The sequence below is a fragment of the Periplaneta americana genome, chromosome 2 (assembly GCF_040183065.1).
Source record: "Periplaneta americana isolate PAMFEO1 chromosome 2, P.americana_PAMFEO1_priV1, whole genome shotgun sequence".
Lineage (NCBI taxonomy): Eukaryota > Metazoa > Arthropoda > Insecta > Blattodea > Blattidae > Periplaneta > Periplaneta americana.
In genome coordinates this window covers 24,130,295-24,150,624 of record NC_091118.1, presented here as the reverse complement: position 1 = coordinate 24,150,624, position 20,330 = coordinate 24,130,295, and the positions used below count along the sequence as shown (strand labels likewise).

Here is a 20,330-nt window from a genome sequence, read left to right as displayed (position 1 = left end):
GAAAAAAATAATTGTCGCAAAAATGCACAAATGAAAATTTACATTTGTGCAAATTGCGAAATGCCTGTGCAATATTATAAATAATTGTGCAGGAAGATAAGATTAATAAAGTGTGCAGAAACAAAAAGTTATATAATTTGTTTCTTGGAGTTTTATTACTTTCAAATCATCTCATCACACTCTAGATATAACTTACTTATGTAAGTAAATCACTAGACGTACTGCTAAGAGCTTACGAGGAGAGCGGGGCATGAGGAGAGGGACGCTGTTATCGTTGCGAATCCCCACTGCACGTGTTACTACGCATTGAACTGTATTAATCATTCACAAAACTTGTATTTCTGCTCTTGCACAGTCGTATTATTCGTCCATGTATTGGGTTACTAATATTGTTTCATTTTAATTACAATGTTGATAAAGATTGTTTTATTGGTCCATGTGTTGGGTTACTAATAATGTTTCATTTTAATTACAATGTTGATAAAGATTGTTTTATTGGTCCATGTGTTGGGTTACTAATATTGTTTCATTTTAATTACAATGTTGATAAAGATTGTTTTATTGGTCCATGTATTGGGTTACTGATATTGTTTCATTTTAATTACAATGTTCATAAAGATTGTTTTATTGGTCAATGTGTTGGGTTACTAATATTGTTTCATTTTAATTACAATGTTGCTAAAGATTGTTTTATTGGTCTATGTGTTGGGTTACTAATATTATATCATTTTAATTACAATGTTGATAAAGATTGTTTTATTGGTCCATGTGTTGGGTTACTAATATTGTTTCATTTTAATGACAATGTTGATAAAGATTGTTTTATTGGTCCATGTGTTGGGTTACTAATATTATTTCATTTTAATTACAATGTTGATAAAGATTGTTTTATTCGTCATGTTTTATTCGTTCATGTGTTGGGTTACTAATATTGTTTAATTTTAATTACAATATTGATAAAGATTGTTTTATTGGTCCATGTGTTGGGTTACTAATATTGTTTCATTTTAATTACAATGTTGATAAAGATTGTTTTATTGGTCCATGTGTTGGGTTACTAATATTATTTCATTTTAATTACAATGTTGATAAAGATTGTTTTATTCGTCATGTTTTATTCGTTCATGTGTTGGGTTACTAATATTGTTTCATTTTAATTGCAATGTTGCTAAAGATTGTTTTATTGGTCCATGTGTTGGGTTACTAATATTGTTTCATTTTAATTACAATGTTCATAAAAGATTGTTTTATTCGTCATGTTTTATTCGTCCATGTGTTGCGGTTAGTGATATTGTTTCATTTTAATTACAATGTTGATGAAGATTGTTTTATTCGTCATGTTTTATTCGTCCATGTGTTGGGTTACTAATATTATTTCATTTTAATTACAATGTTGATAAAGATTGTTTTATTCGTCATGTTTTATTCCTTCATGTGTTGGGTTACTAATATTGTTTCATTTTAATTACAATGTTGCTAAAGATTGTTTTATTGGTCCATGTGTTGGGTTACTAATATTGTTTCATTTTAATTACAATGTTGATAAAGATTGTTTTATTCGTCATGTTTTATTCGTCCATGTGTTGCGGTTAGTGATATTGTTTCATTTTAATTACAATGTTGATAAAGATTGTTTTATTCGTCCATGTGTTGCGGTTAGTGATATTGTTTCATTTTAATTACAATGTTGATAAAGATTGTTTTATTCGTCATGTTTTATTCGTCCATGTGTTGCGGTTAGTGATATTGTTTCATTTTAATTACAATGTTGATAAAGATTGTTTTATTCGTCATGTTTTATTGGTCCATGTGTTGGGTTACTAATATTATTTCATTTTAATTACAATGTTGATAAAGATTGTTTTATTCGTCATGTTTTATTCGTTCATGTGTTGCGGTTAGTGATATTGTTTCATTTTAATTACAATGTTGATAAAGATTGTTTTATTCGCCATGTTTTATTCGTCCATGTGTTGCGGTTAGTGATATTGTTTCATTTTAATTACAATGTTGATAAAGATTGTTTTATTCGTCATGTTTTATTGGTCCATGTGTTGGGTTACTAATATTATTTCATTTTAATTACAATGTTGATAAAGATTGTTTTATTCGTCATGTTTTATTCGTTCATGTGTTGGGTTACTAATATTGTTTCATTTTAATTACAATGTTGCTAAAGATTGTTTTATTGGTCCATGTGTTGGGTTACTAATATTGTTTCATTTTAATTACAATGTTGATAAAGATTGTTTTATTCGTCATGTTTTATTCGTCCATGTGTTGCGGTTAGTGATATTGTTTCATTTTAATTACAGTGTTGATAAAGATTGTTTTATTCGCCATGTTTTATTCGTCCATGTGTTGCGGTTAGTGATATTGTTTCATTTTAATTACAATGTTGATAAAGATTGTTTTATTCGCCATGTTTTATTCGTCCATGTGTTGCGGTTAGTGATATTGTTTCATTTTAATTACAATGTTGATAAAGATTGTTTTATTCGTCGTGTTTTATTCGTCCATGTGTTGCGGTTAGTGATATTGTTTCATTTTAATTACAATGTTAATAAAGATTGTTTTACTCGTCATGTTTTATTCGTCCATGTGTTGCGGTTAGTGATATTGTTTCATTTTAATTACAATGTTGATAAAGATTGTTTTATTCGTCATGTTTTATTCGTCCATGTGTTGCGGTTACTAATATTGTTTCATTTTAATTACAATGTTGATGAAGATTGTTTTATTCGTCATGTTTTATTCGTCCATGTGTTGCGGTTAGTGATATTGTTTCATTTTAATTACAGTGTTGATAAAGATTGTTTTTTCGTCATGTTTTATTCGTCCATGTGTTGCGGTGACTAATATTGTTTCATTTTAATTACAATGTTGATAAAGATTGTTTTATTCGTCATGTTTTATTCGTCCATGTGTTGCGGTTACTAATATTGTTTCATTTTAATTACAATGTTGATAAAGATTGTTTTATTCGTCATGTTTTATTCGTCCATGTGTTGCGGTTAGTGATATTGTTTCATTTTAATTACAATGTTGATAAAGATTGTTTTTCGTCATGTTTTATTCGTCCATGTGTTGAGGTGACTAATATTGTTTCATTTTAATTACAATGTTGATAAAGATTGTTTTATTCGTCATGTTTTATTCGTCCATGTGTTGCGGTTACTAATATTGTTTCATTTTAATTACAATGTTGATAAAGATTGTTTTATTCGTCATGTTTTATTCGTCCATGTGTTGCGGTTACTAATATTGTTTCATTTTAATTACAATGTTGATAAAGATTGTTTTATTCGTCATGTTTTATTCGTCCATGTGTTGCGGTTACTAATATTGTTTCATTTTAATTACAATGTTGATAAAGATTGTTTTATTCGTCATGTTTTATTCGTCCATGTGTTGCGGTTACTAATATTGTTTCATTTTAATTACAATGTTGATAAAGATTGTTTTATTCGTCATGTTTTGTTCGTCCATGTGTTGCGGTTACTAATATTGTTTCATTTTAATTACAATGTTGATAATGATTGTTTTATTCGTCACGTTTTATTCGTCCATGTGTTGCGGTTACTGAAATTGTTTCATTTTCATTACAGTGTTTATAAAGATTTTATACGTCAAAATAACTAAGTTAATGGAAATATTAGTAGTCATATAGTTAATTTCGCATAGGTATACAGAACAGTATTTTATAATGGAGCCACAGAGAAAGAAAAAGAAACACAATACACAGTAAGCCCCGGGATGTTATTTGAAGGGTCATACTTGGTTGTGATGAGGAAGCACGACAAGGGAAACTTGGCCACAAGTGAAACAAGCAAATTTACGAATATCTCATTGTACTGGTATTTGAGTCAGTTCAGAAACAAGAATTCGTAGAGAAGCTGCTGATGCTGGTGAGACTTCCCTTTCTACTCCAGGGAAACTCAGAAATCGCCAAAAGGAAAGAAATGTTCATTTGGGCGATTTTGATAAGTGGGTAATTTGAGATACCATTAGTAAATTTTATTTATCTATTATAAAATCGACATTAATTCATTAATATTTATTTTATTTCATTTTATCAATATCCTTTTATGATTCTGTTGTAATAAAATAGCGTATGAAACTCGTACAATGTAGACTTGTTTAAAATAGTATGCATTTATTATATTCGTCACTCATGCAATAAAGTATAACATTGTATACTTATTGACTATATACTATTAATAGGCCTACTTTAATGTACACAGTTTTTTTGCAGATTAAATTATTCTTAAATTGTCGAATTCGTGAATAAAGTAACGGAAGAAAATTAAATTTAAGTACTTAAATGCTTTGAGAATAACTTACAACTTAATTTATTGTTAACAGTTTACGGTTAAAAAAATCTTTCGCATTAAAATGTTAAATTAGAAACGCGACTAATATTTTCAGGACACGTAGTACTACGATGCATGCGATAGAAATGTTATGACTCTAGTATTACGTCACGCATTCCTTCCACTCTTCTTCTCGTCAGCTCTTAGCAGTAGGTATGTTTAGAATCAATTACTGCTGAATTTACATCACATTAAAATACATTATTTTATGGGCACTCTAAACATAGAAATTTTTTACTACTGGGTGTTCAGTTCAAAGTGTGTCATGGCTCGCTGTATGCCGTCATGTGGCTAGCCGATGAGCCTAGAGAATTCAATCTCACTACACTTCCGCAGAGGTGTATAACCTATGAGGCAGAGAAGTTGCCTAGCAAGTACGGCGTTCATTCTGAAGAGTACGTACCGATACGTACGGTAACGCCGGTAGTGGCAGGAATGTGAACTGTTTGGAAATACGTACTGTCGAGATATGGGGAGAGGGTTAAGACGATTACTGACGTATTTGTTGACATTAACTTCGACGGTCAACATGGACACGGAGCATTTGATTTGTGTTGTGGAATGTTACCGTACGCAACCGATGATAACAAATACCCTGCGTACGACTTGCCGGCGCAAAACACAGTTCGAAAGAGGTTATGGTAGCACACAGACCGTACAGACCGCCATCTGTTGCTACGACGTTCAAGTTATACCACAGTATAAAGAAGATACAGTAGAGACAACTCTTGTCGGCACCTTTGATGTTGTTGGTACTAAAATCAAACTTAGGGAGGTGTAGTTCTCAATGAATCCAACCATGTCGCTAGTATCGGCAGCGCTAAACTTTCAGATGAAACTTTGTATTAACTGTTGTAATTATCCCTTTGTTCTGTAGTGATATTTGTGTCTTATTATGTAGGTCTAATGAAAATTCACTTTTTCTTTTCAAAATACATATAAAATTGCAGTGTTTATGATTGAAGTAAAACATAGACTACTATTAGCGAAGTGCTTACCGTTTTATTTTGTTTCTTCATATCCATTGCATTTCTTTCCATATAATGTTATTAGCTAGTCAACAAAATTTTATTATATCCATTGTTGACGTAACTTTATCGAAACGAATGTCATGATCTATGTAGCTAATGATTGAATATTACGTTACCAACATAAGCATCTACCAGTGACTTTAAAATTAGCGTCAATTAGTCAATATTTTCATGATGTTTATATACGGAAGTAATTATTATTATGATTATGTTGCCATTCCTTTGCCTCATGTCTTTCATACTGTTAAAAGATGAGTAATAAATCTTTCAGTTAATATTAAATTATGCCAGCCTGTCGTAGATGGAGAACCATCTGGTGGAGGTTCCAGACAATACACCCGGTTTCATGACATGCGCACTCAGAATTTGTTCCCACGAAATGGGCTAGTTGACCTTACTGTATCTTCTTTATACTGTGGTTATACCGTACACGTTCTCAAGTTCAGATTAAAGAACGTCTTAAATAATAGGCAACTTCTCTAACATATAAGCTGAAACTCGCTTCAAATCGGTGACCCAACAACAGTGACGTCATGACACACTTTGAAATGAACACCCAGTAGTAGGCCCTTCAAGATTTATTGTTAGCAGAGTGCTAACTCTTTTTACCGAAAGGCGTTTCTAATTCCAGTTTTTACAAGATTCATGCAACTAAATCCTCGCTCACAATTTGCAGTATGCGATGGAATTATATAAATCAATTAGAAGAAATTGTTCACTTAACTTACATGAATTGCACCAACTCTTTGAAATCAATTCCTGAACATCTATTGCTCAATACTTTTTTGAACATTGCCCATGCCATTAGCATTTCATTTAAATTCAGATTAGTTCAAGCACATCTCTGATTTCATTTTCTCCACTACCATCTTAGTTTCTGAAGTCCGATGTGGTTGTCGCATTTTTGCACATTTACATTGAAGTTTGTTGCATTTTTAGAAGTCGAATTGGAAAATGAGACAAATGCGACTGTGCCTTAAACCCTGGTACAAAGCCTATGATGTTACTAGACCTGAGGGAAGACTTCTAGAACCAACGTTAGCTCAGGCATTGCTTGTCCTCGCATTCTTCTTCCTCATTGTCCCGTTACCGCCGTACCACAACTTCATGTCGTTCTGAGTGTTCCATGCTAGATTTTGGATCGGAAGTAGTCATTTTAAAACCCGGCTGCCGGCGTTGCATTTTGGAGGATGATTAGTTCCGAGTAGTCTTTCTTAGTGGGGGCGAAATAGAACTATGGGTACCGTGTCGTACATTTATTTATTTATTTGTTTATTTATTTATTTATTTAACCTGCTAGAGAGAAGGCCATCAGACCTTCTCTTCCCCTCTACCAGGGGTTACAACTACAATATTAAGAATACAATTACAATTATAATTACAATTAATATTAAATTTACAAATACAATAAAAATCAAAGTACTAAAAGATTGAAGCCCAGTTTCACCAACCCTTGTTAAATATTTAACATGTCGTTAAGGCAGTTTAACAGTAAACTTAACGGAAGAGATGTTTCATCAACTGTTGTTACTACTAACGCCACGTTAAATCCTCTGTTAAATTAACATAGCATACTCCCGCAGTTAAATCCTTAACGTCCTGTTACAGCGTGAATCATGGCTGCCAGGGAACATATGTTACACGCCACATTATTATATCGAGATATATTTGCAGTGAAAACAATTAGCTACAATCACTGCTTCAGCATTTAATATTAATACTGCATCCAAAATCAAGAGAAGATGTGTGCTTATTAACGTAAACATTTCTGTGATTATTATTCCGTATTAATACACAAGTATAATTGCAGATTTTCAAAACGATATTTCTTTACTTCACTGATTTAATAGTTCACATGTAATTATGGCTATTGACGTATGAAGGCAGGTATATAAGATAAGAAAATAATGTTAACGCTAACCATTGTAATATTCAGCATCACAATTATCTTCATTTTCTATTGGTTTTATTTGATCCTGAATAATTAAAAGAATCTTCGCACAAATATCAATTTTAAGAGTGAAAGTACCACCATCAGTTTTAAAATGTTCTATGTATCTTGTGCATGACTCATCTTAGCATTTCTTTTAATATTTTCAAAACAATGATTTGTTTCATAGTTCGCGTTTTCACATCCAAATGGCGATTGAAAATCTTGGGTTAAAGAGACCCATGCTTGTTCCTTTTTCCTAATGAAAGTTCTATCACTACGTTTGATTTCAATTGCTAGATCTACTAAAATAATTATATTTCTCATATGAGATAAAATTACTGCTCCTAACACAATTCTTTTTCTCGATTTCCGTTGTAATTATGTTAGTCTCCAATACTTCCATAATGTAAAAAATACAATTTTCCGCTAAAACAAATGACTACACCAATTAAAGGAACATTCAGTAAACGTTCCTACAATCACTGCTTCTTTGATTCCTGTTACATTACTCTTAACATCATGTTACCTAACCAAAGTACTTAAAATGGTTGGTGAAACACTATTACACTAACAGGTTGTTCAATTTTTAACAACACGTTAGTTAACATGCTGTTAGCGTTATTTTAACGAAGCTTGGTGAAACTGGGCCTAACTGATTAATAATAGCTAGACAGTTTATTGTAAAAGTTAAGAAGAGAGAAACATTTTTTATTAATTAAGTAAAAATTAAACCTACTCTACGCAGTAAGAAAATGCTTAATAAGTTTGCTTTTGAACGCTACTAAATTCCGACAGTCTCTGATGTCACTGGGTAGGGTATTCCACAAGCGCGAGAGCGAGATTGTGTATGATGATGAATACGATGATGTCTTATGTGTTGGTATGGCTAGTATGCGGCTATTTTGCGTGCGTGTGAAGAGATTATGATATGATGACAGGTAACTGAAACGGGAGGCGCGTAAATAGAGTCTGATGCTGCTCCAAGTAGAGGGCTCCAGACAAAATGTATCGGTCATTTCTCACCACGCTGAATTTTGACTTGAATGACATCCGAAGATAAAAGCGCCGTTAAAAGTATTAGGCCTACTACTACTACTACTGCTGCTGCTACTACTACTACTAGTACTACTAGTACTACTACTACTACTACTACTGCTACTACTACTACTAATAGTACTACTACTACTACTACTACTGCTACTACTACTACTGCTACTACTACTACTACTGCTACCTACTACTACTACTACTGTTACTACTACTACTACTGCTACCTACTACTACTGCTACTACTACTACTAGTACTACTACTACTATTACCTTCTACTACTACTACTGCCACCTACTACTACTACTGCTACTACTACTGCCACCTACTACTACTACTACTGCTACTACTACTACTGCTACTACTACTAGTACTACTACTGCTACTACTACTACTAGTACTACTACTGCTACCTACTACTAGTACTACTACTACTGCTATCTACTACTACTACTACTACCGCTACTACTACTACTACTGCTACTGCTACTACTACTGCTACTACAGCTATTACTACTAGTACTACTGCTACTACTATTACTACTACTACTGCTACTACTACTACTACTAGTACTACTAGTACTACCACTGCTACCTACTACTGGTACTACTACTACTGCTACCTACTACTACTACTACTATTACTACTGCTACTACTACTACTGCTACCTATTACTACCGCTACTACTACTACTGCTACTACTACTACTAGTACTACTACTGCTACCTACTACTTCTACTACTACTGCTACTACTACTACTGCTACTACTACTACTAGTACTACTACTACTACTGTTACTATTACTACTACCTACTACTGCTACTACTACTACTGCTACCTACTACTACTACTACTGCTACTACTACTACTACTACTACTACTACTGCTACTACTACTACTACTACTACTGCTACTACTACTACTACTAGTACTACTACTACTACTACTAGGCCTACTACTCTTTACTCCATCATCTCTAGAAAAATTAATCCTCGTTTTTTAAGACAAGTTTTATACCCTACGACTTAGAGTGATATAGCCCCCATGGATACAGTGAAGGCAAATATGAGTCTCATTATCAGGGAAATCTTCTGACAATATCTTAGCAGTTATACCACAAGAGTCTAATTCCACATCTTTGTGTCATAGTGTCTGGGCAATGCGTTCAAAGTGTAGCTAACGAAAATAGTGTAAGATGCGAGACTACTGGGCCTAAATCTAGATAAAAAAGGAAGACAGAAAAATGCTTAAAGATGAGGCCAGCAATTTGCACGATGATTTTAAATAGCGCTGTAAGTGGTCGAAGTAATGGTGAAGAATTGCTGGAAACTGTTACACTCCTGAATATTATCTTAATATAAAGTAGTTAAACTTGCCTAAGTAAGCCAAACGAAATAAAAATAAGTAGGTCTAAACAAATAAATAAATAAGTAAATCTATAAACAAGTAAATAAATAAAAAATAAATAAATAAACAATTAAATAAGTAAATAAATAAACAAAATAAAGAAATCGGCTAAGTAAATAAATAAATAAACAAACAAATGAAGAAATAAGTATATAAGTAAATAAATAAATAGATAAATAAATAAATAAATCAGTAAATAAATAAGTAAATATATAAACAAATGTAAAATAAATTAGTGTATAAATAAACAAATAAAGGAGTAAATAAATAAATAAATGTGTAAATGAAGAAATAAGTAAGTAACTAAACAAAATAAAGAAATAGGCTAAGTAAATAAGTAAATAAATAAACAAATTAAGAGTATATAAGTAAATAAATAAATTAATAAAAACAGTAAATAAATAAGAAAATAAACAAACGAATGCAAAATAAATAAATAAATACATAAATAAACAAATATATAAATAAACAAATAAAAGATTAAATAAATAAATAATAAGTAAATAAATAAATAAAGAAACAAATACGAAATAAATAAATAAATAGAAATAAATGAATAAATAGATAAATAAATAATATATGTATATATATATATAAACTGGTAAGATAACTTATTAAATTGAAACGTGTTGTTGGGATCGCTGTACAAATATTAGGCCTATTTGATCTTGCCATACTCCCATTCACTGGACAGTGAATCGTAAATAAAAATGTAAATATTAGCCTACATACTACAAATAGGCCTAATATAACGAAGGTCTATGTTGGAACTCTGGGATCGAGTTCATTGACCCCTTTCCAATGCAACAATTGCTCAAAACATAAGAATCTACCTTTTCTAAGGACGGAACATTTTCCCAACAATACTTGCAATAGAATAGAATTTTTAAATTGAATGGATTTCTGAGATATAGACGAATGGCAAATTAACAAAAAGTAACGCAAACCGAGACATGAGCAGCGTTCAGAAAGCAATAGTAGTCTATTGTCAAGGCCATCTAGAGTATGGTAAATCATTGTATTTATAGCTTGACTTTGTGTTCGTAAATTACGTACAGTTATTTATGAAACATAGTAGGTCTAAGTTATTTTAATGGGCCTAATAGCCTGTTATTTAACATTAGAAAGCAATTTATTTAACAGATGTTGAAGAAAGTTGCCGTAAATCTTCAGACATAACTTAAACAAAGTGATGTTTACTAAGAATAATGTTAGTTTCTGTTATCTTTAATACGCCTATCTAGTCTATATAATTTTTACAGCTTGTTCATTGGAAAATAACTTATTTCCCTTATCACTCTGGTTTTAAAACATAAATGTTTCCCGTTTTCGAAGATAAACATTGTGTAAATGGTTGAGCCCTTGTAAGAAAACAGCTGTGATTGTTGTGAAAACCAAGAATGAAATTGAATTGGTCACTGCTAAAAGGCCCTTTGTCCAAAATTGTTGGTTCTGAATAAATCGAAAAAAACTGTTTTTAAGAAATACTAATCTTCATAGAGCAATGTGGTAATTGTCCATTATAAAGGTACATTTGTGCTTTCTGGAATCACAATTTTTATTTTGTTGTCACGTGTAGGTTGTATAATATTATTAATTAAAAATTAAAATTTAAGGGCCTTTTAGCAGTGAACTTAAAATAATTTCACATTTGGTTTAAAATGGAATACTGTAATAAAATGCAGGATTTTTAATTAAATAAACTAACATTATTTCAAATTAAAAATATATTTCTCATCTTAAAACATATTCTAATTACTTATTACAAAGTTTTAGGCCCTTTTTTTAAATCTAACTTGACCATTTCATTCTGTATTCTGTGTTCTGATAGTGGAGAATTTACAATTTTCTCATCTCATAATAATGTAACTGTCCACGGGCAATGTAGCATAGAATTTTCTTGATATTCTATTCTGTAGGTATATAGATTCTGTGTCTCTGAGCAGTTGCCCTTTTTATCACACCAAAATAAATTCCTATCATAGGGCAGATATGAATGTCCTCGAACAGGAAATCTGTGCACAATTTTGTCAAAGCGTCCTATAACTTTGACTTTCTTTAATATATTTCGTTTCCAACTGCCAGGGTCACTACGTCTCTTTTTGCTTTTCAAACTATCAGTTTCCATTTCAATTAGCCGAAATTGCGTATAATATGATAACTTGTATTAAAACATAAATAAAGATCAGAGCAGAATAAACAAACCGCTTCAAAAAATAGAGCTGATAGTATAGTTAGTATAAAATTTTGCCAAAAGATTGAAGCACCACTAAATGACAAGTTCATAGCTAGATGGCCCTCTATCCTGGAGTAAGGGCATTTTAGCATGACACTAAAAATGAACTGCTCAACTGTGCGTGTGGATGAAGGCTTGAGGAAAGTCCTTTTAGCACACATTGTGTATTTATATGTAAGGATGTTGAATCTGTAGTTAACTCATTTTTGCAAAAATACGGAGAAAGGACCTTTTAGCAATGACCAATTCAATTATGGAAAGAAATACAGCACACTTAAACCAGTGGTAACATTTATGCAATAGGCCTAACCTATGAGAAGTTTTCAAACTGGTTCGAGTTTTTCAGAATTCTCAGATACATTGATTTGTAAAGAATTATGGCTACTGTATTTCTTTTGTTTCAGATGTCGAATAATCTTCAGTACTACACGGTTTTGACAAATTCAAAAACATTTTCTGATCGATTTTGCTTTCTCATCGATTCTTTTCGACTTAATTATGCGACTGCAGGATTCATAGCGTGAGTAGAAGAAATAAATCTTATTCATATCTAAAGGGCCATGTTGTGTGTGTGATCACCATGCCCTTCTGCATGTACAGGGACATCATTTTATTTTTACTTCAATTTTTATTGTACCTGAGTTTTTGAATGTACTTCACTCCCACCCCCTCTACTAGTAAACATCCAACCGTTCTACACACAGAACTGAAGCAGCGTATGCAGTACTGAGTTAGTGAGTATAGTACGTTCCAGAAATATGTTCGCGTTTTCCAGTGACGAAAGAGCTTTCAATATTGAATCATATTTTCGCACAGGTACTGTCGTCCGTTTGCCTACGTCGCATCCCGGTTTCCACCACCTGCTTCTGTTCGCCCCTCTGTAAAGTCTAGTAGCTGGGATGTCTTAGCTCTTTTCTGAAAACATTAATTTCTTTTAGGAATTGGACGTCTAGTAATATTATACAACTGTTTAAAATAACTTAACTAAAAGGGCCTCGTTAAGTAATTAACTGTCACGTGATTCCCCCCCCCCTCTTTCTACGACCCTGCGACAAAACCACTTGAACGGACAGTAGATAGCATTTCTGAGTAATTTTATCTTTTCGGATCGGGCAGAAGTGAAGATTATATTTACAGTACGTAAGGTACTCTTTTATAGAGTAGGTATAGAATTATTTCAACATGAGTTATTCGTACGAAGGACGAAACTGCTAATTGGAATTAGATGCAATAGTCTATAAGTTAGTGCAATAATATGCACAAAAGAACTGAAGCCTATATCAAAATGAACGGCCACCATTTTAAAAAATGTGCTGTAACAGTACAATATACACTGCATAATTAATACGTCCGAATGGATAGTTCAATTCGTGAGTAAAAACACTAAGTGTTATTACAGTTCTGTATTCTGATTAAACAAAAACCTAATGAAAATTATCAAACTCAAAATCGCGATATTTCCTAGTTTACAGAAATAGATGAACTACTTTTCTGCCCTCCTATACCTAGTAACGTGATTTGTATTTTACGCCAGTGTCATCGAACTCCAGTCTTGGAAGGGGGAGCAAGCGGTGTTTCCGCTTCTAGACCTTTAATCCAAAGATATAGCCAGGTTAATATTAAAAATGTTAGTAAATATAAAATGATGTCCCTGTATAACTTACATTGTAATGCTGCCGAAACAAGAGCTGTGCAATCAGGAATCTATAACTTAAGCCTTGATGGCAAACGCACGCTGTGCACCACTCCAATTCTCCATCCTGACTAAATAGCATAGGTCCTATACTTCTAGATACAACAAGAATGTTTACAACCTAACCCAACCGACCTTAGCCGAAAAATAAGAAGTTTAATTCGCCTAATTGGTTGGTTCATCCATTACAAGGGGCACTAGGGTTACAGATTTTTAAGCAAATTGCTAGTTTTTTTTTAATTAGAGTAGCTATTAATAAGCAAACTGGCTCGATCTCCAAAATTGAGACTACTCATCCTGCCTGTGATTTCCCTAAGGCGTTAAGGCCCGATTGTATAAACCATTTAATCTTAGATCAGAGGTTAAATTGATCCTTGTTTCAGCTGAACTTGGAATTTTGTGTTGTATAAAGTCTAATCTGAGATTAAATTGTCTCAAACTAAAGTCAACTTTGACTGAAGAAATTTCTCCGATTAAGTTAGATGATCCAAGTTCAGTTATCTCTTTTCTGTTTGAAATATACGAGTGACAGATTGTGCAAATAAAATATCCATTATTATTAATATTAATAGATATGTTAGGTACATTTATATATGTGTATGTGTATATATATATATATATATATATATATATATTTCTTTCAATTTCTTGCCTTAATACACAAACATTCTTATATTTTATAAGGCTCTATCGTGTTCAGCAGTATCAAATAACATAACCTATAATTATATTACGTTTATAACAACCATTAATTATTAATGGATGTGATAGGTACATTCATAAATGTTCAATTAACTGTATTACTAAACGAAAATTGTCGTTTCTTAAAGCTTTATTATGTTTAGCAGTATCAAACACCATAACATGATAACAACTTGGAGAACAGTCAACCTTCTTCTTATTGTCCGCCATTATTTACATTGCAAAAAAAAAACCAGTGTCTCCAACAGAATGTAATACGGAAAGTCGCGAAAAAGTAGTTGTAAAGTCGCTAGATTTCTCATTATCAACAAAGAAAGATTAAATTTTGTCACTATGGGGTGCTAAAAAGGTCACTAAATCCCTATTTAAGCAGTATAAAAGTTAAAAGAAATTGTTGTTGAAAAAGAGTTAAAATCGCTAGATTGGCAACACTGAACAAACCTGTATAACATGGTCCGCGCATCACGTATTTCACCTGTTTTTGCGATGTTGCCAAATCCTTTTCACGTGAACTTAGATTGCATTTGAACCAAGGTAATTTGACCGCAGAAAAGTTTTATACAATAGAAGAAGTGTCTGAACTCGGTTTACTTTTCGATCTACGATCAAAGTTGATCTTTAGTCAGGGAGTTTTATACAATTGGGCCTAAGACAAATAACGGGACGAGCCCTGATAGAAATGGGTCACGAAATCTAGGCCTACATTTCGCTAAATTTGTATACATTTCGCATTTACATTTCCTAAAGTTTATGTAAGCTTATCTTCGGTTGGCAATGGAACCTAGGCATTGGCGGTGCAGCCGCCAAATTACTCTTCAAGGAACGACCACTCACATAAATGAGGGAAAGAAGACAGAGGACGGACACTGGAAAGTTTTCTTTTCTCAATTGCACTATCAGGGACTGGAATGCTTTACCTGCAGACTTACTAAATGGTTTACTAATAACCAAAAAGTATTTAAAAATAGGCTTAAGGACTTTACTAACAGACGGTAGTATTTATACACACTATTTAAAGGGTGTAATTGATATTTTGTTATTTGAAGTGTTGTATCAGTGAGAAAGTGTGTTGTGTCAATGAAGTGTGAAGTGTGTAGTGTCAGTGAAGTGTGTTCATTCATTCATTCATTCATTCATTCATTCATTCATTCAATCATTCATTTATTTTATTCCATAGATCTTACATGAGCAATGAAGCTTTAAGATGTGGAACAGTCTAAATTTTACAATATTACAATTACAATTTTTACAAATTTTTATAGTTTTACAATTTAGTAATTTTCTACAATTTTTACAATTATGTGCAATTTTTTATAATATTTTGGCGAGATGTAGTGAGATGAGGTGAGGTCCGAGGATTCACCAAAATATTACCTGGCATTTGCCTTTTGGTTTGGGGAAAACCTCGGAAAAATCCAACCAGGTAATGAAATCAAAAGGGGTAAGCAAATCAAAGGGGTTGATGCCAAGGACTCGCCATAGACCATCCGGCTTCAGTCCCACGGCTGTGGAAAACTTCGGAAGAAACCAAAGACCAAAGGGGGATCCAACCCAAGCCCGAACGCAGCTCTGGATCAGCAGCCCAGCGAGTCTGCCGACTGAGCTACATCGACGGCTCTACTAAAAGTATACAATACATAGCCAATCAGATTATTAAATTTACAAACGCAAACGATCATTCATCAGTTGAGCTATATGTATAATACAAAATAAGTAAGTTAATTAAATTTAAGGCATAAACAGTTCAACCAGTTGTGATATACAGAAACTGATAATACATATCATGCAAACTACTTCAAATTACAAACACAAACAATTTATCAATAGCTCTATACAGATTACTATTCAATTTAAAGCATATACAATTCACCGGCCAAAACTATACAAATATATACAATACAAAGTAGCATACTTTCATTAAGCTATACAAATTTGTGCAATTAATATCAAGTAGATTAGTTCAATTTATAATCATAGACAATTCATCAGTTGAGCTATACAGACTACTATACAATTTACAGCATATACAATTCATCAATTGAGCTATATAGACTACCATTCAATTTACAGTAGGCCTATATACAATTCATCAGTAGAGCTACACAGACTAGTAATCATTTTAAAAGCATATAGGCCTACAATTCACCAGCCAAACTATACAAATATATACAATCAAATTAGTTCAATTTACAAACTTATTTTCGTTAAGCTATACAAAATTGTACAATGCATATGAAGTAGATTAATTCGATTTATAACCTTAAACAATTCATCAATTGACCTATACAGTATACTATAGGTGTTGTGTAAGTGAAGTGTGTTTGTGTCAGTGAAGTTGTATACAGTAGAACCTCTATTATCCGCTGTAATGAAGGGGTTTGACTGAACGGTTAATCGAAAAATCGGATAATCCGTACCATAAAATATTTTTTTGTAAATTAAGTGAATAACACTGGTTATTTTCTCCGTGGTCTTGTGTTTGATACGCTAGGTAGTGAATCAGAAGTTCATTAATTTAAGTTCGGTTGTCAAAGACGTGTTTTTAAGAGGTAAAAGAAACTTCTTTTAATGGCTGTCAGCGGAAAGATAGAAATACTAAAGGTCTCATGTTGTAGATTTACATACAGTATACCCTTTATCCTTGATTTTTATTAAATCGCTCATAGCTGTAACATCAGTCTCGTATCGTGATGCGAGAAGACTCACAATTTCTCTTTCCCCAACCACTTAATTATTTGGATTTTATTCGACACTTAGCACAACACGTTTTTTTTTTAAACTCATGGAACAAATTTTATATAGAAGTAATAGAGTACAGCAACTCGAACAGTAGACCAAAACTGTGTAGGCCTAAGTGTAAATGTTTGTAATAACACTCTATAAAAAAATACGTATATACTAATATAGCGTACAACAGTATCAACTTCATACGTTTCTGTAGCGAAAAAAAAAAAAAAAAAACGAACGAGAGAAAGATAATCGGATAATCCGCCAATCGGTTGATAGGATGGCGGATAGACGGGGTTCTACTGTAGTTCATAGTGGCTGTGCAGAGTATTTGAACAGTGAAATGGTTTTGAAGTGTTAGTGAAATCAGGATAGAATCAGTGCAGTGAGTGAGTTGACAGCGAAATAAGTGTATTGTGCAGGTATGAACCTATCACACTCGTGGGTCTTAGTTCGAACTTAGGGTTAAGATACAAATTAGATTTATTTTAAATGCTATTTTAAGTGATCGTGCTTCATTTAATTTATGATGCTCCTTGTCATTATTATTATTATTATTATTATTATTATTATTATTATTATTATTATTATTATTATTATTATTATTACTGTTATTATTATTAATTATTAATGTGTTTATTAGTTGTGTTTATTATTAATTGTCACTATTGAATGTAATTAGTTACCACTGTCACCGGGTATATACCCATTTGCAGTGTCCAGACATTTAACGTTATTTCTACTTTTCGGACTCTTCGGTGGAAAATTTACTCTAGTCGATTACGTAGGACCCTGTATGAACGAAGTGAGACAAGTAACCTTCAGGCTAGGAGGTCAAATAAATGTTAAGATCACTCCCAAGAGCTCTTGCAAGGACGGCCCAATTGTATAAAACTCCCTGACTAAAGATTAACTTTGATCGAAGATCGAAAAGCGAAACCGAGTTCAGAAACTTCTTCTATTAGGGGAGAGTCGGGTAGTATCGGACAGTGCGCTTCTCTCATCTACCATCATATGATAGTACCTGAATGACATGGTTACGTTTCTCTATGCGACATCACGGAAACGTAACCATGTCAATCAGGTACTATCATCGTGTGGTAGATGAAAGAAACTCACTGTCCGATATTACCCGATGTCCGATACTACCCGACTCTAACCTATATAAAACTTTTCTGCGGTCAAATTGCCTTAGTTCAAATGCAATCTAAGTTCACGTGAAAAGGATTTGGCAACATCGCATAAACAGGTGAAATACGTGATGCGCGGACCATGTTATACAGGTTTGTTCAGTGTTGCCAATCTAGCGACTTTAACTCTTTTCCAACAACAATTTCTTTTAACTTTTATATTGCTTAAATAGGGATTTAGCGAACTTTTTAGCACCCCAATAGTGACAAAATTTAATCTTTCTTTGTTGATTAATGAGAAATCTAGCGACTTTACAACTACTTTTTGGCGACTTTCCGTACACACTGTTGGAGACACTGGTTTATTTGTGCATTGTAAATAATGGCGGACAATAAGAAGAAGGTTGACTGTTCTCCAAATTGTTATCATGTTACGGTGTTTGATACTGCTAAACATAATAAAGCTTTATAAAACGACAAATTGAAAATTTATGAATGTACCTATCACATCCATTAATAATTAATGGTTGTTATAAACATAATATAGTTATAGGTTATGTTATTTGATACTGTTGAACACGATAGAGCCTTATAAAATATAAGATTGTTTGTGTATCAAGGCAAGAAATTGAAAGAAATATATATAAATGTACCTATCATATCTATTAATTTTAATAATAATAATATTTTATTTGCACAATCTGTCACTCGTATATTTCAAACAGAAAAGAAATAACTGAACTTGGATCATCTAACTTAATCGGAGAAATTTCTTCAGTCAAAGTTGACTTTAGTTTGAGACAAATTAATCTTAGATTAGACTTTATACAACACAAAATTCCAAGTTCAGCTGAAACAAGGATCAATTTAACCTCTGATCTAAGATTAAATGGTTTATACAATCGGGCCTAACTCGTGTACCTTTTACCTTACTCTGCCTCTTCCTTGTCCAATTGATTAGTTCATCAGAATGAATGATTGAATGGATTAGTTGAATTGATGGAATCAATTGGTTAACTGGATTAATTGAATGGATTGATTGATTAATTCATTGAATTGATTGATTGATTTATTTATTTATTTATTAGTTTACTGATTTGATTTATTGATTCATTGACTGAGTGATTGAATTTGACTGTTTGCATTTATTTATTTATTGGATCAGTTTATTGACTTATTGATTGTTTCGATTGGTTGATTTACTGAATGATTGAATTGTCTGATTTACTGAGTGAGTGAATTGACTGATTTATTTATTGAATTAGTTAATTGATTTATTGAATCAGTTGATTGATTTATTTATTGATTAGATTGGTTTATTGACTTATTGAATTAGTTGATTGATTTATTGATTTATTGCGTTAGTTTGTTGATTTATTGATTGCTTCGATTGATTGATTTATTCGTTGAATTGATTGATTTATTTCATTTGTTTGTTGATTTATTGACTGTTTCGATTGACTGATTTATTCATTGAATTGTTTGATTTATTATTGATTAGTTGACTGATTCGATTTATTTGTTAACTGACTGAGTGATTGGATTGATTGATATATTGATTTATTGATTGACTGGATTGATAGATTCATTTATTGGATTAGTAGATTGATTTATGAATAGTATGGATTGATTGGATTGAATTAATGGATTAGTTGATTGATTTATTCGATTGATTGGATTATTGATCGGAGTGATTGACTGATTTATTCTTTCGTTGAATTGATTGATTTATTATTGATTAGTTGATTGATTCGATTTATTGATTAACTGACTGACTGGATTGATTGATATATTGATTTATTGATTGATAGATTCATTTATTGGATTAGTAGATTGATTTATAGATAGTTTGGATTGATCTATTGTTTTATTCAATTAATTGGTTTATTTATTGGAGTGACTGATGGATTTATTGAATTAATGGGTTGATTTATTGTTTGTTTGGATTGATTTATTTATTGGATTAGTTGATTGGTTTATTCGATTGATTAATTGGAGTGATTGATAGATTAATGGACCTAATATATTAATCGAAGTTCTCAGTGGTG

At 32.1% G+C, this 20,330-nt stretch overlaps 1 protein-coding gene across 2 annotated transcripts in view; it reads left to right on the top strand.

Annotated features, from left to right (window-relative positions):
• LOC138716286 (uncharacterized) overlaps positions 1–20,330 on the top strand; it is a 30,679-nt gene that overhangs the window by 2,384 nt on the left and 7,965 nt on the right. For both annotated transcript variants that reach the window (XM_069849211.1, XM_069849200.1), the window contains exon 3: positions 12,435–12,550. In XM_069849211.1, the coding sequence (XP_069705312.1) occupies positions 12,435–12,550 (116 nt within the window). The remainder of the gene's footprint in view (positions 1–12,434; positions 12,551–20,330) is intronic.